Consider the following 25,330-nt stretch of genomic DNA (forward strand, 5'->3'; position numbering starts at 1 on the left):
ATCTTCTAGTGCTGGCTGATAAACCGGTTCAAACAGTAAACCGGTTTGAATTACACAAACGGTTTACTGAATTAAAAAAAAAACATACTTGAAGAGTGGCTAAGCAATTTAGACAGCCTTGTGAATTAGAACTAGAACTAACTTCTGACTAGAGCCCTGCATTTATGCCCGGGTCCAAGGGGGCCCAAACCCCTAAGGCTGGGCTTCAGGACAATATTCACGTCATAGTTTAGACGTGGGCTGCACCTCGGACTTTTAGGCTTTTCCTTATTTTTAGATAATAGGCATTGATCAACTGGTGATGAAAAAACTGGTGGAAACAACAGGAGGCCGGGCTCCACAACTGAAATCGGATCGACGACGTCCCGCGGCTCCAGCGGAGAGCTACCACCAGCAGCTGAAGAGTTCTGCATTCAGATGCACGCAATAGTCTTGTCGCAAAGCCCCAGCAAAAGTAATTAGCAACTATGAATGTGTTGGGGAAAATAAAAATATATTTGAATTATTTACAAAAAAAAAGTGTTTTCTGAGTTTGTGTCGAATAAATGAATTTCTTGACTCGCCATCTCCTCATAGACACGCCTTGAGTCATCTTTACATATTAAAATTATAATGAGTTTTTGTTTTTATAATTTTTTTTATGCGTGGTAATTTTTTTAATAATTTTTTTGATGCGTTTTTTTTGTAAGTGGTAATTTAAAGCTTTCTATGGATATATTTATCATGTCTTTTTCGCTGTAAAGACTATTTTTATAAAATCACTTTTTGTTGATGTTGTCAGTGCACTCAAATAAAAGCAGTCCCTGTACAGTTTCCGAATGATGTGTTACTCTTACCTTGACGGCGAAGGCGGTGATCATAGTTTGTAATCAGCTCACTGTCTGCCGCTGACCGCCTGGTCATTACTTTAAAAAACAGAATGCTGCTTTGTTTACAGAGGTAACCAAGAAAACACATTATTGCTGCTGTTTCATGAGTGCCACCTACTGACAGACAGGGGATTTGCATCTCAATCAGCCGCTCAAAGAATCCGCTGTTCTTGATTTGTGAAGATGTGTTTTATGTAGCATAATTTTCACAAAGTTTCTGTTTTTGCTTTAAATTTTTACAATGCATTAGTAACTATACATGCTACATGTAGCATGTTTGTTTGAATCGCAATTCAAATGCAGTGATTCTGCAACGATTTCATGCATTTTGATTCGTATGAAATTCATATAAAGGCCCTGTCGTGGAAAAATACAAACTGTCACACTGCCAGAATCTTAAAAATAGATATATTATGAATAAAATTACATAATCTACTTTTGCACTTTTGTACTGTACTGAATGTACATTTATTTTAGTTTTCTGTCTTATAAAGTCTGCTGATGCTAATCTTCGAAAAAAAAGTGGAAGAAAGTGAACTGTCAGACTGAATCAAAGGCCACATGTTCAATAATTTACAGGAGTGACAGTTTGAAAACCACATTAACTCGATAGTAACAATAGCATTTACAGAAATGATGTGCAGTGTTTGTACGGAACCGAACTAAAGAATATTGTTAATCACACCTTTAAACGTATCAGAGTTGTGACGCAAGAAATCACAGGGAACAAGATACTTCTTGACTCATTAGTGCTGCCAGATCTTGCTATAAAAAAAGAGGTGAGCAAGTACATATAATTCACTTAAACACATTACATTTGACATTTTAATACATCAAAATCAATGAAGGTGGTTTACTAAAAATTGCAGAAGATAATGAGTCTTTGATCGCTTGTAATGTTACTCAAAATATGGAAAAATGTAGATTGTCCTTTCTTTACACACTAAAAATACTGCAATGTAATGGATTCACTCTCGTATTTAAACGTGGTTGTCACAAATTTTACAGTCCATTGCAAACAAATTCAGATTTTATAATGTGCCATCACCAACATACAGTAAACACACAACATGATTGCTAAAACAAAAATATTCTCAGATTGTTATACAGTAATCTCTATTGTCCGACAAAAAGGCACAGTGATCATTTTTCCCCAGTAAAAATTTCTAAAGATTCTCCCGTTTTTATCCACAACAAAAACTAGTTTGAATGCATCAAGAGCGCATGTCGCACATCCCGAAAGAGAAACAGAATGCGCCAAAAACCGACAGACACGGCGCAAGTGTTGATTTTGTTTAACGTAATGTGCTATAAGAGGCTGAAAGTGGCTGGGTGTATTTTTGGCACCACTTTACATCCTCATACTGCGTGTTAAAGAGGTGCTAACTATACCTCCATTTGCCAGAAGTCCTCTGTAAATATTTACAATTAATAAATAAATAAAAAAATCTGCAGCCAGTCCAATAAACATAAGATGCCTAATACATGGGAAAGGCTTACAGAAGATTAATGTTCTTTTGAAAAAGTGTAAATAGCAAAGAGACGTCCCTTTCGGCTGTTTGTTTGAGATGTCACGCCAACGGTCCAGAAAAGAGGATGGAGCTGGTATCAGGAGAACAGGCTCTTGTTTGTCTTTCTCACGCTCGTTGGCGAGCTAGCGATGTCCCAAATGTCTGGACTCATTCGGCTGAACCTAAAAGGGACGAATAACGGGGCACTGCGGCGGCGCTCGCCGGTGTTATTTCTGGAAGTAGCAGGTAAGGAAGACGGGAAGAAACGACATCCGCGGTACCTGTCGGCACTTCAGGCGGGATGCCGCGGCCGTCTTCAGAGCGCCGCGGCTCTGATTCGGCAGCTGGGCTGGAGGTGGTAAGCCAGCTCAACTGTGCCCGATGTTTGTGGAGATTTGGCTGGTGCTGATGGAGACTAGGTGACACCTCTCCCAAGCTAAACATAGCAACCTGAGCGGGGCCACGTGTAACAGGAGACAGAGCAGCCCTGTGGGCACTTCAAAGCTTCGCCATATGTCTGAGAGGCCCGAAGAGGGAGAATTTCGAATTTGTACGTCAACTAACTTGATCATCTACGGCAGACGAATTAAAACTGATTTTGCCCCGGCGGCCTGTTCGACACAGCTGGTTTCCATGTTGCTGAGCTTTGTCCTGGCAAGCATTCACCAAATCGACAGGAGAGAAAGGAGAATGGGAATTAAAGGGGGGGGGGTGGCACCTCCATTGTTCGGGGGTGTTAAGTTCTTTTTATTTGTGATGTAATATTTGTCTGTAAGCTCACGGTTAGCAATACTAAGGAGTCCTGTTGCTAGGAGAGGAACAGCAACATTCACTTCTATTGGCTGCGAGGACCTGTGCGATTAGCCAATAAAAATCGCTACCAGACTTGGACAGTGCTGGCTATCCAGACACAATTATATATAAGAAGAAGGGTAACACTTTAGAACAGGGAGCGCTTGTTAAACGTTAGTTATGACTTCCCTCGATAAATTCTTCATTTGCTGCTTATTACTAGTTAGTAAGGATTGTTGTTAAGTTTAGGTATTGGGTAGAGTTAGAGATGTAGAGTAAGAACACGTAGAATAAGGCATTAATATGTGCTTTATTAGCACTCATAAATGGCTAATATTCTAGTAATGTGCATGCTTATAAACAGCTAATCGCAAAATAAAGTTTTCCCAACTAAAAAGTGGTGTAGAAAAAAAAGAAAGTAACATACTGAATTAAACCTTACAGTACAAAGTACTTTCTAGTTAAATCTACTTCAATATTCTTTGTTTTATTTACAACTTAGAAATATTAAGTGCATCACATTCCGAAGGTTTTCACAGATGTTTTCCAATGTAGCATTTTTTTGGGGGCTGTTGTAGAGATCTAAAAATCCTAATTTCCAACCTGCCTATATCCAATGTCCAGATTTTTGTTCTGGAAACGAATGCAAATTAGCGCATATGTAATTAGATAACGTCTCATTTGCATATCCAAACACGACACGTAATAAAAAAAAACGTCTTCATGTACTGTGATTAATAAGCTGGGTATCACATGTAGTGTCTTGCCCTGAAGCGTACTTTAATAAATGATCTAAATGTGATAAAAAGAATGGGGAGGGAAAGCAAAGCAAATCTCAAAGAAAACTCATGGTAAAGTGTTTCTCCATCTCTTATACTCCCAAAGCCAATGCCAAATCCTTTCAGACTTGCACTTAATGCCCCTTAGTTGGTGTTGTGACAGCAGAACTCCCAATCACAAGAATTTATATGAAAGGGTCAAGGAAGTTATATCACTCTTGAGCAGGGAACAAACCGCCTCCAGCTCTAGGCACAGAGGGAAGTCGTGACCCGTGAGGAGAAGGGCCAAATCCCTGTCAGAAACACTGAAAGTAATTTATATTAAGATTTGAAGATGTAAAAGAACAAAAAAACTATTTTCCAGATCCACTTAAACTGACGTAAGACAGAAGGTCTCCCATAAATGAGCGCTAAAAACGTCTGGTCAACTCGTGACATGCCCTTGACTTTCTTTTGCCACCTGCCAGGTGACCTTTCACCCCTAGGAGCTTGCGGTTCAAGAGGCTCCTGGTGTTTTATGGCGACTAACGCAGACAAACACAAAACAAATACGAGCGCACAGGGGCCATCAGGCCTGTGGAAAGACCAGTGATCAGTAAATCTGAGCAGGTGCTTCATTTGTGAAAATGATGAATATGAATGAGATTCTCAGTCTTCCTCTCCAGCGTGATACGAAAGTGTGTTAATATACTTTATGAAACATTATTAAAATAAAATGTTTTGAAAAAAACGTTTAGTAATTACTGCTGTCAAAATGTAAAAAAATATACTTATATAAAAAAAATGAAATTGTAAAAGATGTAATCACTAAAATTTAAATAAACGTTATTATCTTACGTTATTAGCTACAAGATCACAGATAACAAACAGCTGATCCTTTAAAAAAAAAAAAAAATTCTATTTACTATTTGTAAAATTATTGTAAAGGATTGTAATTATGCATTTTTAAAATTGTAATATTTAAACTATACATTATACCATATATTATATTCATTCTTTATCAACATTTTAGTGATTACATCTGTCAATAACATGCATTAAATGTATCATAAGTGTATTATTATATATAAAAAGCTTTATTAAGTAATATATATGATTTGGTGCGAAGACTAAACCTCTTAAAGCCTAAACATATATTTTTTTGTTATTAATTTTAACTGTGACATTATTTATTGTCAGTCTTGAAACATGATCTGCACTCTAAGAAAGCCGTTTTGCTGTTTCCTATTTCCAAAAAAAGTGGTCGAACAAGGAAAGAAAAAAAAGCATCTCAGATGAAGTGCTCCAGCGAGCTACGCCGTTCATCAGTGAACGGAAAAGAGCCAGTTTTGTGTTGGTGCACCCACTGCTGGTGTTTCCTTTTAAATGTAGTTCTTTTAGTCGTCTTGATGATCCATCTGTTCTGTTCTTTATAATCATATTATTTCTGAAAGTAAAAACAATGCACATTAAAATCAGCAACATGTGTCAGAGTCATTTCTGCTTTTTCAGAGGATCTATTTTTGGACCTGGACCTTTCTGTCTGACCTTTTCTCTAAAGACACAGATCCATTACCGCATTGACCTCATGTAATTGTTTGTCCCAGTGCAGCTTTGGCATTGTAAAACTTAACGGTCCTTATCTGTACACACTGGACAGCCCACATCAATTACCTTTCCATTACAAACATCAAAGTGGCCGCTGCATTACAGTGACAAGCATGATGCATCGATGCAAATCTGCTCAAGAAGCTTCAGCTTGGGATGTTTTAGGAGTTTGAGTTTGAATTTTTGGTAAAAGTTTTAAAAATATTTAAAAGTTATAAAAATGTATATATATATATATATATATATATATATATATATATATATATATATATATATATATATATATAGTCATCAAATTTTTATTAGACCCATCTACTGTTGGTATAGCTCTTATACACAAATAATATTTAATAATAATATAATAAAAATGATTTTTTTAATACATTTTTAAATCATTTCTGGATGTAGTTTAAACTTTTACAATTAAGTTAGTAACAATTAATTTATAAATCTAAAGATCTTGTTAAATTAAGTATTTATCTGTGTGCTTAGATGACATTATTTTTCGTTTTTCTCTTTTTTTGCACTATTTGTAATCGACAAGCTATAAAGAATTCTCTATTTAATTAGTTCTATTCGCGGAAAAGCCTACATTTATTTCCTTCTGTTATTGTAACTGTTCACTAAATGTCTTCTTCTGTTAAAAGTTGCTCTTCCCAGCAAGGAATAAGATGCACATGCGAGCGAAGGACCGGTAAATTGAGACATGAGAGACATCTGCTGGTGCTTATGGGAAGCTGTGTTATGATTAAGATTTCCTTCAGTCCTTTCATTTAATTATTTATTCCATTTTCAAGGTCAAGCGCAAAACCCATTCTAAGACTGGAATTAGCTGAGCGAATGCCTTTTGAGCATTTTATTTCAGAATAAAAGCGAAAAAGAAATTATCACATTTTTCCATGAATTAGACTTGAAAAATTCTGGATTATTACAATACAAAAAAAACACATATTTAAATGGTTATTATTTTATAAAAAAGTAATTAAATAAAAAAAGCTACGCAGAGGATGATTCTCATTACCGTTTAACGGCACAACCTAGTGTTCTTCGTCGCTGTTTTTGACATACGGGTGTTTAATTTAACAATCAAATCTGAATGCTTTAGACAAACGCGGGTTCGAGTTTCTGAATAGATGCCTTGTGAGATAAAGAGTAGGTCTCTGATGAAACGCTCTCTGAAGCGTTCAGCTGTGAAACCTCAAGCTGCGAGCTCACCGTGACGTCACTCACGCAAGCAACGGCCCTCCATCTGTGTTGGAGGAGTGTGATGCGAGGATAAATAAAGGACGACAAGTTCAAATAAACAGAGACAGGAACATGCCGCGCATAAAGACATCCCACCTCTATAAACATGTCTAATTGTGGTTCAAATAAAGCCCACACACCAATAAACACAGGGCAGAAGAGCCAGCGGCTGAGGCAGGAAAATGAGGCGGACTGTTTGCTTTAGGTCGCCTTATTTTCAGAAATGCCTTTTATTTCATATCAAGTCAAAATAAGTTGATTTGAGTCAATTTTTTTGGGAGGTGGAGGAGAAAAAAAAACAAAACATTTGTTTTCGGGTGGCGCGGCCTAGTGATTAAAGGACGTGGGCCGTTAACCAAAAGGTTGTAGGATCAAACCCCACGAGGGCGATCGGTTATCCACTCGAGCAAGGCCGTTAATGCCAGGTCACCGCAGGTCGATATGTGCGCTTTGAATTAATAAAAGGTTCGACGATTCGGCCTGCATTTCTGTCGGGGGAATCACAAGAATTGTTCACAGACAAAAGAACAAAAACAAGCCACGGAGTCCCCTTAAAATAGTACGTGCGAAAATACCCTGGGTCTTTTGAAGTCATTAAAGGGATCGCAAAAACTCAAAAAAGAAAATTCTGTCATTAATTACTCACCCTGACCGTCCGTGCTAACATGTGAAGCTGATGATGCACTAAGCAACTTTTTCAGCGATGTTGCTGGTCAGAAAACGACCGACCAGGTGAGACGCAGGGCCCCAGGCTGATCTAAATGATCCAGATAGAAATCTGTTTTCCATTCTCAATTGAAAAGTGCCCAAGCAAAAAAAAAGTAGCCCTGCAAAGTTGCTCAAAAAGATCATCAGCCTAAGACCTTCATTCGTCTTTAAAACTAAAATTAAGATATTTCTGATGAAATCCGTGAGCTTTCTGACAATCCCATATGCTGATGATACACTGGGCAACTTTTTTTAACATATTTGCTTGTGCACTTTTCAACCGAGAATGGGTAACAGATCCAGAATCTGGATAATTCAGATCAGTCTTGGGCCCTGAGTCCGTTTCCGGCAACATCCCTCAAAAAGTGGCCCAGTGCATCATCATCACGCGACTGAAATGTTTTTTCCATTTATAAAAAACATATGAGCGTGTGTGCGATGTGATTTAGCCAATGCACATTTGACCGAAAGCCCAGCGAAGTGATCACAGCATGCATGAAAAAGTTTTGTGTTGTTTACAGAAAGGATGCGCGTTCTCTTCATTCATTTCTGTCGACTGTCATGTTGCGCTGCGTATGCGTTTTTCTTAAAAGCACAAACTTAAAACGGCTAACTTTGATTCGATTGCTTTTGCTACATGAGAAGTTAAATCATTTAGCCTACCTGATGTAATGGACTCGCGCTCTGTCAAACGGTTCTGGTATAGAGTTAAATGAGCGTGTAAATAAAGCCCCGCCCTTCTTTGATTTGATTGGCTATCGAAATCCTTCTGACATTGACGAGCGCTGTCTGGAGTCGTTTTTATATCACTTTAACAACAAACACAGCAGTAAATCTTGAGTTTTTCTGCGTGATTTTTGTTTTGCACTCGTTACAACTCAAATATCGCACACGGTTCTCACGTAACTCAACAAGTAAAAGTAGAAATTGAAAAAAATAAAGAAATGCAAGAAAAATTCAAAGAACACACAAGAGAGCAGCAAGAGAGAAAAATAAAACGTTATTGCAAGATGGAGGAAATTCATTTAATGTTTGGGTTTCTTCTCGAAAGGTAAGCTAAACTTAAAGTTTAAAGTACTCCAAATGTTTGACATTTTATAGACACCTGCTAAACACACTCTGGCTTAGCCTGCTACGATACAACCGTAGCCACGCCCCCAAGTTCTCGCTATTGGCTGCCAGGAACTATGCAAAATACGTGTAATGACAGACAGGTAGCTCATCCTATCATTGCACTCGGCCGGAATGTAACATTTAAATGAACGTGTTATGGCCTTGAGCCTTCCACGGGAGATAATTATTTATTGCCGCGAGATTATGAACTGACTGTTTTAAACGGCCAACTCATGTTATGAATAAATATTTAGGAAAAAACTGAAACCTCAATCATTCACTGCTTGCTCGTAATTGTTCATAACATGCAGTGGTTTTAGTCATCTTCAAATCTAAATATGTTATAATAATGATAATTTTACAATGCTATACAGTTATGAAATTATGAAATAATTTTTCATTTTGGAGTAAACTATCTCTTTGACAGGAAATGCAAGTGATAAAAACAGCTAAATGAATTTCTTGAATGCTGTGTGAGGTATGGACTACGGGAATTTATTTCCGCCCCCACACAAAGCAAAAGGAGTCAGATTCAAGTTTTCCACATTTATTTCAGCATAAGTGGTTCATAAAACATTTCAGACTGTACCACTTACAAGTTTCTTATCTTTAAAACCCTCAGTAGGCAGGCAAGATCAAAGATTTCAACACGGCGGTGTCCAAAGTCACTGCTATGTAAAAATGTTTACATCTTATTGACCAAAAATAAATGGGTTTCAAACCGGGCATGACAAATATCGCCACAAATGGTTGCGAATAAAGAATACAAACGAGACAAAATAAAAACGGTGGCTCAGGATTCACACAAGTGCTGCACTGGAACTTTATACAGTGGTAACTCACAATATGTCGATACACACATTTCCTATCGCGCTATTATTTCAATCTTTTTACAAATATTTTCTCTCTTTCCTGTCATTTTTCTGTGAACGTGTGCATGTGATCACATTGACATACTGCTACATACTTTACTCAGTGTGTTGTAATAAGGCAATGTGGTACCGAAAAGAACATTTTCACTAAAAAAAGCCACATCTATTAACCGAACGGTTTTAACTCCAATTGAATAATGGGTTATCATTAATAATGACCACAAGCATTTGAATGTAAACTGGCCATAAACCTCATTTTTAAAATCCTTGAACGTTAAAGAAAAAGGGGGGTGGACCATATCCATTTCTTTTTTTTTTTTTTTCTGGTCACCTCAATACACGATAGAAAAAAAAGAAGAAGAACAAAATACATTCATAAAGAAATCTTTTAAGCAACACCCGCGATCCAGTTAAAATGAAACATGGATTTAACACATGTACCTCTTCACAATGATTCGGGAAGGAAAGACGTCTGCTCTACCCTCTGCTTTTTATAAGCTTGGCACAAAAATGAAGCCTTCTAGTCCGTTCAGATGAGAGCTGCACAGGCTTCACTGCAGTACGGAACTACTGTAGAGCACAATAGTCTCCGAATTAAACACACTGCACCGCCTGTGGCAGTGTGACTGATATCGCTGGTACATCTACACTAACCCAGTTCCCTGAGAACACTAAAGGACTAAAACCATGGCAGCACACAGGATATGCAATATTATAATATTCGCTAGATAAAATGCGTAGGATAAATCAAAAGACGACGGTGAACATACGGACTAAGCATGGAACCTAATGCGGACGACACTCAGACAACCGTCTTAATTTTTTGGTCATTCTTTTCTGAAAACAACCAAAACCGGTTACAGTTTTCACATTTTTTAAAATCAGAGGGAATTGAACCTATTGCAGAGCGAGGAAATTAAGTAATGGATACAAAGTGTAAACAAGGTACCGTGGACAAATGCAGGCCCTACTGACATAAAGTGACACATATCGAGCATATACAACATAAATGAGATCCTGTGCAATTTACTGTCAACAGCCTACGTGCCACCTTCCCTTTCATCAGCATTCATTGGTCCATTTTTCTCATCTGTACACATATGAGGTTTGCTTTTTAGATTTTTTTTTTTCTTGTGTATTTTTGTGTTTTTGCACTGATGTACCCATGTCTAGGTGCTTGTTTTGGCTTTAAGCAAATGCAATGCTCGTGTGAGAGTTTGTTGTACGATAAGGGTCTTTTCCCTGTTCAGTGAGTCTGCTGACAAACTCCTTCACAGTTTGCTTCAGTTAATGCCTACAAAGTCCAATACCCACATATATTATATATAAAAAATAAGTTATTGCGCATCCGAAAAAAGTGCATCTTATTTTCAAAAATATCTCTTTTGCTCCATGCTTTCTTTTCTTCCTCAGGGTCCAGAAACCCAAATCCAGCGTTTTTCGAAGTGACCGGAGGGGTAAAGAGGAAGGGGGCTCGATAGCTTGAAGGCGCGCCGAATGGGCACGTAAGAAAACATGATGAGGAAGTGGAGTGGGAAGTGAAGGAGGAGGAGAGAAGAGCTGTCTAGCTATGCAATCACCATGGGAACGTCATCTGAAAAGCCACTGATCATTGGAGCGTCTTCATCATCGTCACCTTGAGAGGAGAGGAAACAAAGAAACAATCTTATTAGTTTCACCGTGTGGAAAACTAAACTGAACTGAATTTAAGTCAACAGAACCGAATAAGGGAATTAATAGAAAAAAAATTAAGTGGAAAGAATTTGACTGAACTGATTTGAAAATGTTGAATTAACTGAAGTGATTAAATAAACTGAACACAATTGAAGTAAACTGTGACAATTTTGAAAAAAAATCCAGCTGAAGAACTGAAAAACAAATTTAGGCATATTGAGCTAAACTTGATTGAACTAAAGTCAACTGAGCTAAACGGAAGGCATAACTAAACTGAATTTAAATTAATTCAAGTCAGTTGAGTTAAACAAGTGACCTAAACTAAACTGAATTTAACTATGCTAAATTAGATGATGTTAACTCGACTTGCAAAATAAGTTTCATTTAATATTTATTTTGTACTAAAAACAACAGATAATCTGAATTAATAGATAAGAGATAATCTAAATTTAACTGTAGTGAATTTAACTGAAGAGAAATTGAGCTTAACTGAAGTGAACTGAAATAAAATAAAATAAAGTGATCGGAAGTCACCTGGTCTAAATTAAAATGAACAAAACTAAAATAAAACCAAATGGAAGCTGAAGTGAAATGGAGTAAAATGAACTAAAACACAGTGAAGTAAACTGAACTAAAACACACAAGTCAACTGATCTCAAGTCACCCGGGGCTACACTGAAGTGAACTAAATGGCACTTGTCTGGAAGTGTTCTGAAGTGTGATGAAAAAAGATTTCACGAAAGGCAGGAGTCTGGTCTTACCCAGCTCATCTCCTGAGGAGAAAATGGCAGAGCCCAGACGAGAGTTGTAGTGGCTGTTAGCGAAAGCGGTGAAGCTGTGCTGTAGCCGACGGTGTCTGAGGTAAAGCACCACCAGGCCTCCACACACACCCACCAACAGCAGGAACAACACTGGGACTACCACCGCCGCCATGTCCTCTGATTTACCTGACTGTGACGAGGCATCGTTCGGCCCTGAAAGATGAGATAAGCACCGAGATCAACAAACGCCTACAAAGATAAAGAACAAAAAGGTCTAATGGTTAAAAGCTCGTGCCTGCTGCTTTGCCCAGTTCATCATAAAGCAGCACCGCCGCTTCTCCACACAGCTGGCTGTTGAGCAGACAACGCGCCCGCACGGAGAACGTGTAGTTATGGCCCACCAACAGGTTGCTGATCCTGAAGAATGTCTCCGTTGTGTTACCCAGACACTTTGTGGAGTTGCTGACACTGTCGTGCATATACACCTCATAGCCCTGAAGGATCAGATGAGCATTACTTAAACCGTTTCATAAGTGAAAGAACAGGAAACACAAAGGTGCGTCTGGTGACTAACCCTGCTCTCATTGAAGGTCCGGTCCTTTACAGCCAGGCTCTTCCAGAAGAGGAACACATGATCCTGTTCTTCTAAGATCTTGAGGGCCTCAGGTGCAGGCAGAGGAACTGTGTGGATAAAATACAATACAGCGGGAAATTTTACTATAGTTGTTAATAAGCTACTGCTTCAAAGTTTGTGGCCAACACACAAAAAAGGCATTAAACAGATCAAAAGTGACAGTAAATACATTTATAATATCACAACGTTTTATTTTTTTAATTTTCTATACATTCAAGAATCTTGAAAAAAAAAATATCATGGTTGCTATAGTATAAATATAGTATATTTTACAACACTGTTACAAAAAAATACTTCTTGAGCACCAAATCAGCATATCAGAATGATTTCTAAAGGGCCATGCTGAAAAAATCAGCTTTTCCACCACAAGAATAAATTATCTAAAAACATTTAAAATAGACAATAAAAGAGATACATACCTGTGTTGAGTGTGAAGCTGGTCTCTTTACTCATGTTGAGCAGTCTGATGGTGATGCTGTAGCGTCCTCCAGGCTCCAGGCCCTTCAGTGTGTACTCCACTGTGTTGTTCTGAGTGCTCACCTTATAGTCCCGCTCCGTTTTACGAACTGTATCACGCACGTGCACTGCGTACGTCTGATATACACACACAGAGATGTTTGAAACACCCCATCTGACATTTAACAAAAATGCTCTATAATAAAAAAGGAGTTTAGGACTTGGCTATGCGGTCATACCAAAGGACTGCTGGGGGAATCGTACGGCGGCTGCCACTTCAGCGTGGCTTGTGTCTTATCCACTCGCACCTTGTGCAGGTTTCGGGGTGGAAGTCGCTCGTTGGGGATCATCTTCACTACGGCGTAGTCTGACGGAGGGCCGAGGTACGGAACGATCACCCTCACCTGAACATCAAACACGCGATCACTTCTTCATGCTGCCCACCTGGATCTTTATATAAAAAAAGTAGATAGGTGGGCACTTACTAGGAAGAGGAACTGCTTGTCGCTGTCAACGATCACCGTCAGACTGGTTGAGGTGGTGTTCATCCTGTGAGGTCTGCGGTAAAGATCCAAGAAGGATGTGGCGTAGAAAACTCCATACATCTACAAAAACATGGAAACATTACAATGATGTCCTGACAGACACTTTTCATTTTAAAAGTCAAATCAGTGCAATATCAGCATCTGCGTCCTAACTCAAGTTATTAATTCTGTCAACTCAAGCTCAAGAGACAAGAAAGTATTCCTATAAAATCATTCATATTGAGGCCTGATTTATAATTTATCTGTGAAACCCTGCCAAGCAATAATAAACGTGACTACAATTTAAGTGTTCAGACCAAGAATGATAAAGATGACTAATGTTAACTATATTTGTGAACACACAATAACATCTGTATTATAAACACAGGCTGTAGTAATGTTGTCTACAGCTTTAAATGCTCAAGTGTTTTAAAATTGATTCCAACAACGTAATTCTTCTGTCGTTGTGATGTGGACTTATTTTACATTTAATCTCTTTATTATTCAAGTCTTTTGTTTGAATGGGCCTTTGGTCTCACCTCAGCTTGAGGGCCGGTCCAGTTGCACTCCACAGCGGTCTGGTTGAGGGACCGGGCCTTCAGGGACGGCTGGGCAGGTCTGGTACCTTTGGTCTGTTTGCGGAACAGGGAAGTAGGACTGTCTCCATCATCCGTGTGTGCCCACACCGCCACCTCATACACCGTCCCTGCCGTCAGGTTAGAAGCTGTACAGAAAACAGCACGCATGTTTTATATAGCTCCAGAAAGTCTGGCATGATGTTTGATGACCGTGAAGTGTTTTACGGTACCTTTCAATGTCCCTGAAACCGTGTAATTCCAGCTCTCCTTCACATGTTCATCAAATACCCATGAAATGACAACAACATAGTGCTTCACCTAAAAGAGAGAGAACAAGTTTATATTTAAATATAATATTCGGAGGAGGTCAGAATGCAGAATAAAAGCAGAATGACTGACCTGGACTTTATAATCATTGGTGATGGACAAAAACATAGAGTCCTCTGTGATGCTGGAGATGTCAACACCAGGTGGAGAGAGAGCTGAAAGACATCACATTACTTTTCCAGCGATAAATTACAGGTACAAACTGATCTGTTAACATTCATACTGAAAAGGGAGTTTAAATGACAGTATCCCACAAGATAAAACGCTTGAGTACAAATTTCCAGCAGGGGGAGTCAGAGCTTCTCAGAGAACATGTCATGTTCTTTTTTCTTTACCTTTTTGAGGAATAATGGATTTAATTTCGGTCCAGTTTCCCATGCCTCTGCTTGTGACAGCAGCCACCTGACAAATAACAGATGAAGAAAGGTTAGGTAAAGCTATGATCACCAGAAGCGTACATGAAACGACTTTATGCAGGTTTAGAAATGTCTCACCCTGAATCTGTAGAGCGAGCTGGGCTGCAGGTTCTTCACTTCTGCGTTCGTGATGGTGCTCCGCTGGGAATACCACTCGGCACTGTCCTTTTCACTGTACTCCACCTGCATACACACACGAGCAGGTTAGATATAAGTATGTGTGTTGATAAATGCTATAAAGTACTGAAGGCTTCTCGCTCACAATATACTCTCTAATAAGTCCATGTGTTTTGTCTGGAGGGTTCCAGGAGCACAGCACCGTCCCGTCCTCAGCGTTGTCAGAGCTCAGCTGCAGATTCTGTGGAGGGTCTGGCACTGCCACGCAAACACAGTAGTCAGCATATCTCTTCCACGTAAATCTGAGCTGTTTCATAACTCATTGCAGTGACTGTGCTGCTGAGGCAGACTTACATCCTTCTGGTGTACGTAGCGTGAGAACTTCATTGGTCCTGTGTTGTTTGCTGAGACACTGGGTCTGAACCTTCACCTGGTAGGTGGTGTCCGGCATCAACACGGTCAGAACGGCACTGCCCTTATTGCTGTTTGTGTCCATGGATGTCCACTGCTGGACACCCACCTGCCTGGAAAATATACACAGCAAATTAAATTAATGTCCACTGCCAGTGGCCTCATTATGTCCTAATTATTTTGTGTGTGTGTGTGTGTGTGTGTGTGTATGTATGTGTGTATATATATATATGTGTGTGTGTGTGTGTGTGTATGTATGTATTTTTAAAAACTAAAATGAATAATAGTTTAATGTGATTGTTTGATGCAACCCTAACATGCTCCACCACTTTAATAATATCTAAATAACCAAACAAAATGATAATACTTAAAAACTACAAAAAGATTAAGTGATCTTAAATTGTAGTAAAAAACACATAAACAACTAAATGAAAAAAGCAAAATAAAGGATAAAACAAACCAAAACCAAACCAAACAAGGCAAGGCAAGGCAAAAGTAAAGAAAAACAAAAAGCTAAGTAAAGCAAAGCAAAGCAAAACAAATGGCACAAAAATTATTAATGTAAACATAAATAATTTTTTCTCCACAGTTCAAATGGTCCATCACTTTAATAGGCTTAGAAACCACATGTGTAGATGAAAAGGAAGCCCAAATAAATACCTGAAATAGATGACAAAAGAGCAGGTGGATGCAGGCATGTTTTTGGGCCGTGACCAGGTAAGTGTCACAGCACCAGAAAAGTTGGCACTCCACTGAAGATTTTGAATTTTATAGACCAGCAAATCCACTGTGAAAGAGAAAACCGGTGAATCAGCATGAACGGTCAGCTTACTGTGGTATAATACTGTTTTTGCTGCAGTCAGAATTCATTGGCAGATACACCGCAAATGTCTCTCAGTCTCTCACTAGTGCAGTTGTCCTCGTCACTCCGGTCAGAACAGTCTATGAAGCCATCACACCTCTCGCTGTTCAGCACGCAGGCCTCGCCGTCCGCACACAGAGTACCATTCACACACAGCAGCGGCCCATGAGTGGCTGAAATAAAATGGAGAGCTTGTTAACTTTTACAAACATGGGAAGACATTAACCACACACCACCCCATTCCCAGTTTATCCAAGATTCTAGAGCATAATGTTTGTTTGATTTGAGGGTTTAACTTTTTTTTTTTACTCTGTTTAATTCTCTTATAGGCACTTACGACAGCTGTCTTCATCGGACCCGTCCGCGCAGTGAGGATGTCCATCACAGCGCTGCCAATCAGCGATACAGACTGGAGGCTTCAGGCACAGGAACTGATCTTTAGTACAGTGTCCAGAAGGAGGAAGTGTGGCCAATGGAGTCACTGAGCCTTTGACTAAGACAAACACACAAACAGATATAAAGTACATATAATATATAAAGTATATACTTTCATATATTACTGCATCTTAAAAGCTTCTCTGTCTAAATAAGCATTAATATAAAGTTTTTTTTAATAATTATATAAAAAAAAAAAAATATGTCCATGTCTGAAAATGCACTCAATAATTTCACTTAATATATTTTAAAATATTTAAAATAAAATGGATATTTAAAAAGGAGAATGAAAACAACTGAGAAATACACTTATTTATTAAACGTCTTGTTCTATTTTTAATGTTGTTATTAAGTGAGAAAACTTAGTATTAAGCGGACTGTATAATTTGTGTGAAAATAAACTGTGGCACTCTGGGAAAGCTTCCTCTCCAAAGCTAAAAAGCATGAATTTGCTTGTATGAACATAAATGTGAAATTTCACACGTAATTAAACATTTAATTTGATTCTGCTTAATTTATTGATGCAAGCTAAAATATGCAAATAAAATGTTATTGTTTATAGCTATATATAGATAGCTATAAACAATACAATTTAGTAAAATCAAATGTAAAATCTATACAATAAATTTATATATATATATATATTGTAATTGTTTTGAAATACGTTTTTTGTGCTGTCAAATGATTATTCGTGATTAATTGCATTCGAAATACTTTTTTTTTGTGCGTGGTGTGTATATCTATTTTGTATATATACACATACAGCAAATATTTAGAAAATATTTACATGTATGCACATGTATATATTTGTATTCATATGACTTCATATAAATGTATAAACAAAATAAATTCTCCAATATACAGATGCACGCGTGTTTATGCATACGAGCATAATAAATATACACAGTATATACATATGACGCAAACAAAAACAACATGCGCATATGTGTACAGTACGCATATGTACACACATATTCACAAGCCATATGTTTGACACCCCTGGCACTGGCTAGGAAAAGAGAAGAGGAAGCACCTGTGGGACAGCCCACTTCATCGCTGCCATCAGGACAATCAGCGTAGCCGTCGCACACCCAGGTGTTTACAATACAAGCGCCAGATCCACAGCGGAAACGATTAGGAGCGCAGGTAGCTGGACCCGGCGCAGGTGTGTGAGGAGCCCCGCCATCTGAACACAGACGCAACATAATTAACTGTAATTAATCCACCGAGCATTCTCCACAAACAAGGTTAAAAGATGCTGACTCGGGCACACTGCACTGCACTGATCTGCGTACCTGAGCACTGAGATTCGTCAGACCAGTCGCCGCAGTCATTTTCCCCATCACACTTCCACCAGGCGGGCACACAGCGGCCGTTCTTACACTCGTACTGAAAGTAACGCGAGCAGCCCGGCTCATCGGTCGTGGACGCTGAAAGAGAAAGCACAATTATAGCTCGTTAGCGCTCACAAACAAGCACAGAAGAAACCAGGTAAACAACACTTTCTCGAAGCCGTCCATGGCATAACTGGAATGGAGCTTATTTATTCAATAATTGGAAGTCTATCAAAAATTCCTGCTCACCACAGTTGGCCTCGTCCGAGTAGTCGCCACAGTCGTCCATGCCATCACACTTCCACTCCAGGGTCACGCACATGCCGTTGGAACACTGGAAGCTGTAGCTGTCACATGTTTTCTCAAACTCGGGGTTAGTCGCTGTGGAGGAGGAGGAGAACTAATCAATTCATTAAAAAAACACTGCGTTTGTGTTCTATCCAAGGTCCCCATTTAGGACTGTCAATTAAGACTGATTAGAAATCTAATTGTTTGATATGCCGATTAATTAATCAAATTAAGTTGAAAGTAAGTGCATATATAATTTATTTTTCCCAGGGAATCTATTATGAATAAAGTACGACACTATGAATTAAAGATAATACATTAAGGCACCAGGCAAACAGAAGAGAAAACAGAAAAGCAATAGCAGATATTAATATACAATACACATATAATAGTATATAATACACATTACTATTAACATTAATACAATTTCTAGCAGTAATCTTTTTCATTAATGCTAAATAAGAAATTATTAAATAATTCAAGTTAAATTGATAAAACATGACAGATAAAAATGTTACAAAAGATTTCCAGATTTCCAATCAGTTTTTTTCTTTACTTTCTTTTCAGTGAAGAATCATGAAAAAAATGCTTTATAGTTTTAGTAAAAACATTACAAAAATTTGTTTATAATATCAGCATATTAGCATATTTTTAAGGATCATGTGGCATTGAAGAATGGAGTAATAGCTGCTGAAAATTATTAGAATTTGTAATAATTTTTCACAATGTTACTGTATTTTTGATTAAATAAATGCAGCACTGGTGAGAATAAGAAATTTCTTTTTAAAATGATTATATAACCAAACCTCTGAATGATATATTTATGTTAGATTTAATAATGGAAGGAAGGAATATCTTAAGGAATTAACATTCAAGTCAGGGGTGACATTTTTATTTATTAATGTAATTAAGCGCACTATAATTACGAGGACAATCCTAGTCAGAAGCACATAATGGATCTTTTGGCTAGTCCCTCTAGTTTCAAATGCGCTGCACTCACAGCAGCCTGCATACGTGGGGTCCTCATCAGATCCATCGGAGCAGTGCCGGGTGCCGTCACACACCAGAGACTGGAACAGACACTGAGCTCGGTTCCTGCACACAAACTCCATATAGTGTGCACAGAGGGGACCTGCAAGAACACACCATTTTTCTAGTTACCAATACAACACGACGAACAACATTCCACTCGTATATACTTATTAAAAAAGCAATACCGCAGTTTTGCTCATCAGCGCCTCCAGGACAGTCCTCCACACCGTTACAGTGAGCACTAGCAGCCAGACAGGTGCCGTTTGAGCACAAGAAGCCGTTGCACTTTTCTTTACCTGAAGGACAAAACCGAAACGTGCCAAATTGCACAGAATTATGCGTGAGTGAGCAACACGACTAGAGTGCGAGTAAGACGGTGTCTGAGACTGACCACACTGGGTTGGGTCCTCGTCTGAGCCGTCCTGGCAGTCGTCATCTCCGTCACACACCCAGCGCTGAGGAATGCAGTGACCCGTGTGACACTGGAAACTACTGCTCTCACATGTGTGGTGACCCACTTTAGGTGAGGAAGAGAGACATTGAAGATGTGGATGTGATGCGTTTCACTGCAACGGTGTGTAAACGAGCGTCTTTTTCTCTCACCAGTACAGTTGGCCTCGTCTGACCAGTCCCTGCAGTCGTTGTCTCCATCACAGCGCCAAGCATCCCGAATACACACACCCCTTGCACAGGTGAACTCCCCCGGGCCACACTTGTGAGACTCTAAAAGCAGATACCATATGAGCATTGCATTTATGTTATTTTAACGGAACAACTAAAACACAATATAGCTTAATAAAGTTACTTTTTAGACTTTCAAATGTAAACAGTAATATTAATTTTAAAAAATTCCTGCATGAACATACACCATTTTTATAATTTTACAATAAAAAAAAATGTACTAGTTAAGTTTATACAGTGATATTTTAAAAAAATATATAAACTCTTATTTTATTTAGTAATGATATTTAAATTTAAATTTTACCAATTTTATTTTGTGCTTTTGTCATATTTATAATATAAAAAACTTTTCTTTTCAGCTTTGATTTATTTGTCAAATGATTAATCACGAATAATCAAAATCCAAACTTTTTTACATAATATGTATTTATATTGTATATATTTATGATGCATATATAAAAATACAAAACACATGCATGTACGTATTTAAAAAAATTATACATTAAAAGTTTATATATTAAATATAATATATAATATAAAAGTTAATATAAAAGTATGTTTGAAATATATACTGTATGTGTGTGTATTTATATATACGTAATAAATATACACAGTACACATACATTTATTATGTAAACTTTTATTTTGTATGTTAATAATTGCAATTAATCATTTGACAGCACTGCTTTTATCTCACTTTTAGTAAATTTAGCACTTAACTTAAAACTTATTTCGTTTTGGTTAATTGTCAAGGCCAAAACATTTATTCAATTAATATTTTTACCATTTTAATTTTAGTTAACAATAAAAAATACTTATTCAGAGAAACTTTGGTCAATTTTTATTTCCAAGTTGTATGGTATGTTTTATAGGAAACAAAGATTCATTAAAAAGTGCATTCAAATATTGTGACATCACCAACCACATCATCTCAGATATACTGACTAATGAATATTTGGCATATAGCCCTAAACACAAACACATACCACAATGCTCCTCGTCACTGTTATCTCCACAGTCATCCTCATGGTCACATTTGAAGGCCAGTGGAATGCAGGATCCTGAGGCCAAGCAACGGAACTGGACCGCAGAGTCACAGGAAGTGGTGGCTGCAGCGAAAAAAAAGACACATGACACAGATCCTACACATTTCTGCCATTTTATACGAGACAGGGCTGATGAGGTCACTTACGGCACTCCTGTTCATCACTCATGTCGCCGCAGTCGTTGTCGCTGTCACACTTCCAGATGCTGCTGATGCATTTCCCGTTAGCACAGCGGTGCTGGTTTGGCAGGCAGGTGTGTTCTGAGAGTCGACAAAAGCCAAGAAATCCATTTAAATTGCATAGAAATGTTTACTTAGCATTTATAGCTTCTCATATCTGACCCTTCTGAGTCTGTCAGACCTGTCTTAACGCATGTGTTATTGAGGAGCTGGTATCCACTGGGACACTGGCACTGGTGTTCTCCTGAGGGTAAGATGGTGGTGGAAACTCCATCGGGGCAAACACAGTGATGCTTGTTTCCAGGCTGGGGAAGGCACAGAAGACTGCATGGCTGATCCACACAAGCATTCTGACCTGAAGGAGAGGAAAAAAAGCCAAGTAAACCAACACTGAATGAAGCTGAGCACATGAAACCACTATTATATTTTTGTGCTTTTACTGTGTTTGTTAGCCTTTTTTAGTACAAAATAAATTTGCAAATATAAAATAAACATACACACATAATAAATGTTTTCTTTATTTTATATTTCTTTATTCTTGTAAGTATTTGAATTGTATTTTTGTATTGTGTTTCTTTTGTTAGAGGTTTAATATATATATATATATATATATATATATATATATATATATATATATATATATATATATATATATATATATATATATAAATATATAATTGTACATTTTTTTGCTTAATATATACATGCATGGTTGTGTATTTATATAAACACAATAAAAATTCACAGAGCACATACATATATTGTGTAAACAAAAACATTTAATCACAATTTTTCTTTTTTAGGATGTAGTTTTAGTTTCAATTTTTTTTTCATTTTTTAGTTTTTTTTCAGTACTTCAACTTAAACTAAAAAATTGCTTTATTTAAATTTGGTTTTGGCTTTAGTTAATAACTTAATAATAATAACCCTATTGCTAATTCTTTGCATGCAAATTACTGTCCAATAAAATACAACAATAAACTCCAATCAAAATGTAAATGTACATATTTAGAAACAACATAACAATAAATAATTGAATTTCAATGTATCATTTAAATTATTATTTTAATAAAGAACCGACCTCTGTTTTTTCCCTTGTAGAAGATCTTGAGATCCATCACTCCCGTCAGTTTGCCCACTAGCATCTCACTTTCTGGTGAGCCTGATTTAGGTGCTTTGAAGATTCCCATTCTAGACCAGTCGTCCCAGTACAGGTCATTCTGTACCAACAAACACCAGTTCAAAGTGTTTATCATTATAAACGACATACATACATAAGCTGCAACAATTGGAGAAGTGAAAACACTGGGCCTACCTTAAAAACAGCAATAGCATAAGGATGCGGCAGGCCCTCCATTATCACAGTACGGCGGCCTCCATTAAAGTCTGCTCTTTCAATGCGGTCTCCATATGCCTCTGTCCAGTAAAGCCACGATTCATCAGCCGTTATGCCGTTGGGCCAGCGAACTGCCTCAGAAACTACGCAGGCGATGTTGGACCCGTCCATCCAGCTGCGGTAGATGCCCGCTGCGCGATCACCCCAGTCTGTCCAAAACATCAAGCTAAAAGAAACAGGAGCTTAGCGCTCAGGGGGAAGGGAGCATGTGGATTGTTAAGGAAACCAAGTGATCTGCAGGAACGCCGTACCTCTCTCCTGGCATGAGCGTCAGGGCTCGAGGCTGCTCCACCACTGAAGAATTGACCAGAGTGCGTCTCAGGTCTCCATCAGAGTTGGACACCTGGAAGAGAGGCAGTGTGAGGACGACTACAGGGACAAACACCCGTAATGGATGTTGCTGTAGTTGTTTTATCCTGTAGTTACCTCGATTTTCTGAGCACCGGCATCCACCCAATACAGCAACCGGCTGATGGGGTCAAATGACAGCGCCTCCACATTTTGCAAGTCCTTTCTGACAATCACTTCCTGTCCAGAGCTTCCATTCAAACACAGTCTCTACAATACAAAATAAACAGATTTATTTTGAATTTAAAAATCGTAGCAATTTATTTGTAGCATAATTACATTATTATTGATAATAAAATAAAATAATATTATTATTATTAATGTTATTGCTTTTGCTGTTATGTTTATTATACGATTTTTAAATTATTTAATCTATGTTATGTTTTTTCCGTTCTGATTTTGTATGCAATTATTTAAAAAATATTTTAAATAAATAAACAATAGGGGAGGGAGAAAAACAATGATTCACTGATGCATGCATCTGCTTTCATGTGCGCTTTGCGTTTGTGGTTAAATGCACTTATATTTTCAAATACTTTTATACAAAACTGATGTACGCAAAGTTACTTATATTTTCAGAGCAGGGCAAAGCATCTGACATGTCAAAAGAGATCTGTGCATTAGTCTGAATACAGCCCGTTAAAGCTGCCACTGTCTATGATCCTTAATTATCAACTGGCAATAATGCAGAGGAAAAAAAGAAAAACCCATAATTATTTTCTGTTACCTTTGATTACTCAAAGAACACTTATTTTAAATAACTAATCGTTTTAAAAAGTAGCCTGCTAATATAATAAAAAAGGAAATTGTGCATTTTTAATATATCTGATTTAAAATGTATATAAAAATATAGCCATGTGCAGTAATACTGAAAACTGAAATATAATATTCTCCTTGTTTCAAGGATTAGGCTAGTATAAAATGCTATTTTGAGCTGTCACATGTAGCTAAGGATTTCATCTAAGGTATTTTTGTAAATGTTGTTTAAATATCATAATATAACTAAGGCCTAGTCCTGGCTTAAGCTAAGCCATGTTTGTGAAACCGAGCCATTGAGTTGATAATGATGATCGTAATTGAATTGAATCGTGAAACCAAGATTCATACCCCTAATCTCTTATGTTGGTTAAGATGCACAGCAGAAGAATTAATTGAGGGAAAAAATGTAGATCAAGAATCATTTTGGAGTCAGTTAGTCACTCCCAGAATTTAAACCGGATCAGATTATGAAGTGCCTGAAGATTCCCACTACTAATAAATAAATAAATGAATTATTTAACTATTAATGCTTTTGGTATCACAACATTATACAAAAAGTGAATAAACAAACACTACAGGTAAATCCAAAATTAGCCAATGCAGAATATTCTAGAATTTTTTTTTTAATTATTTTTCTGGGAAGTTTAGCTGCTCAGGACAAACAAAGGACTCAAGAAACAACTCGTGACCACAAAGATATAAATAATCCAAGTAATGGCAACCAGATCATTTAAAAGTTCATTTCATTTTCCACAGCACTGTGAATTTTTAATGGGATGTGTTCAATAAAGACATGAAGTATTATAATTCTGCATTGTCAGCGACGGTCGCAATGTATCTTAAGACAACAGCAGGTGAATCGCTGTCATCTAAAAATGGGATCACATGGGTCCACTGATTAATGATGCAGTTCTAATATATGGTACTGATCCCTTTTTTTCATTAGTGAAGGACGTTTATTCACCTGTATGGTGTCCAGTGAAATATCAGCCCAGTATAGGCAGTTCTTCTCGTAATCAAAATCCAGGGCCACGGCCTCATGGAGACCCGTGAGTGGAAGCAGCTGGTCTGTACCCGTGGCCAGGTCATAGCGGTGAATGGAGCTCCTCACCGCATACAGGATAAACTCATTACTCTCTAAAAAAGAGAAAGTTCAGAGTTCAGAGGTGAAATAAAGACTCCTGAACATTCCCATGTGAGCATTTCATTTCAACACCACTGGCACTAAAAAAAAAAAAGAAGCTGTTTCTTGCTAAAGGCTCGCACCCTTCTGGGAAGGTTTTCCATTTTCTGTTTCACTGCAAATGGCAAAAGAACTGAAACTGATGGCACCACTGTGAGTCACATCACTTCCTTCCCCCTGCTGGATCAGATCTCAGCTTCTGAAAGGGCTGCTTATTTACTCCCAGCATCCTCTAGTCAGAGAGGCAAGCCAATCAACGTGGCCACTGAAGCGCGGTCAAGTGGCTGAGCGCCACAATGCTGCAGAGAAGTGGGAGTCTAGACAGCGAGGGCTCTTAAGAACAGCTCGGTGGGGAGATGGGCTTTGATCACACTCCAACGATCCTCATTTGACTTTCAAATCCCATCTTAAGG

General features: G+C 37.9%; 1 protein-coding gene across 1 annotated transcript in view; it reads right to left on the minus strand.

Moving 5' to 3' along the window:
- Positions 1–9,135: 9,135 nt before the first annotated feature.
- sorl1 (sortilin-related receptor, L(DLR class) A repeats containing) overlaps positions 9,136–25,330 on the minus strand; it is a 51,731-nt gene continuing 35,536 nt past the window's right edge. Inside the window, exons 17-48 of the mRNA XM_043258811.1 lie at positions 24,699–24,871; positions 23,054–23,185; positions 22,879–22,970; positions 22,547–22,793; positions 22,313–22,451; positions 21,413–21,586; positions 21,199–21,312; positions 20,993–21,115; positions 19,929–20,048; positions 19,717–19,842; positions 19,511–19,621; positions 19,294–19,425; positions 18,255–18,386; positions 17,967–18,101; positions 17,705–17,857; positions 16,574–16,729; positions 16,281–16,409; positions 16,035–16,161; positions 15,318–15,487; positions 15,109–15,221; positions 14,925–15,029; positions 14,766–14,832; positions 14,503–14,585; positions 14,334–14,421; positions 14,065–14,249; positions 13,487–13,606; positions 13,241–13,405; positions 12,965–13,139; positions 12,486–12,592; positions 12,207–12,405; positions 11,912–12,124; positions 9,136–11,112 (exon numbers count right to left, since the gene is read on the minus strand). Coding sequence (XP_043114746.1) covers positions 11,045–11,112; positions 11,912–12,124; positions 12,207–12,405; positions 12,486–12,592; positions 12,965–13,139; positions 13,241–13,405; positions 13,487–13,606; positions 14,065–14,249; positions 14,334–14,421; positions 14,503–14,585; positions 14,766–14,832; positions 14,925–15,029; positions 15,109–15,221; positions 15,318–15,487; positions 16,035–16,161; positions 16,281–16,409; positions 16,574–16,729; positions 17,705–17,857; positions 17,967–18,101; positions 18,255–18,386; positions 19,294–19,425; positions 19,511–19,621; positions 19,717–19,842; positions 19,929–20,048; positions 20,993–21,115; positions 21,199–21,312; positions 21,413–21,586; positions 22,313–22,451; positions 22,547–22,793; positions 22,879–22,970; positions 23,054–23,185; positions 24,699–24,871 — 4,373 coding nt within the window. The 3' untranslated portion in view covers positions 9,136–11,044. The remainder of the gene's footprint in view (positions 11,113–11,911; positions 12,125–12,206; positions 12,406–12,485; positions 12,593–12,964; positions 13,140–13,240; positions 13,406–13,486; positions 13,607–14,064; positions 14,250–14,333; positions 14,422–14,502; positions 14,586–14,765; positions 14,833–14,924; positions 15,030–15,108; positions 15,222–15,317; positions 15,488–16,034; positions 16,162–16,280; positions 16,410–16,573; positions 16,730–17,704; positions 17,858–17,966; positions 18,102–18,254; positions 18,387–19,293; positions 19,426–19,510; positions 19,622–19,716; positions 19,843–19,928; positions 20,049–20,992; positions 21,116–21,198; positions 21,313–21,412; positions 21,587–22,312; positions 22,452–22,546; positions 22,794–22,878; positions 22,971–23,053; positions 23,186–24,698; positions 24,872–25,330) is intronic.

Source organism: Puntigrus tetrazona, chromosome 15 (assembly GCF_018831695.1).
Source record: "Puntigrus tetrazona isolate hp1 chromosome 15, ASM1883169v1, whole genome shotgun sequence".
In the NCBI taxonomy this organism is placed as follows: Eukaryota; Metazoa; Chordata; class Actinopteri; order Cypriniformes; family Cyprinidae; genus Puntigrus; species Puntigrus tetrazona.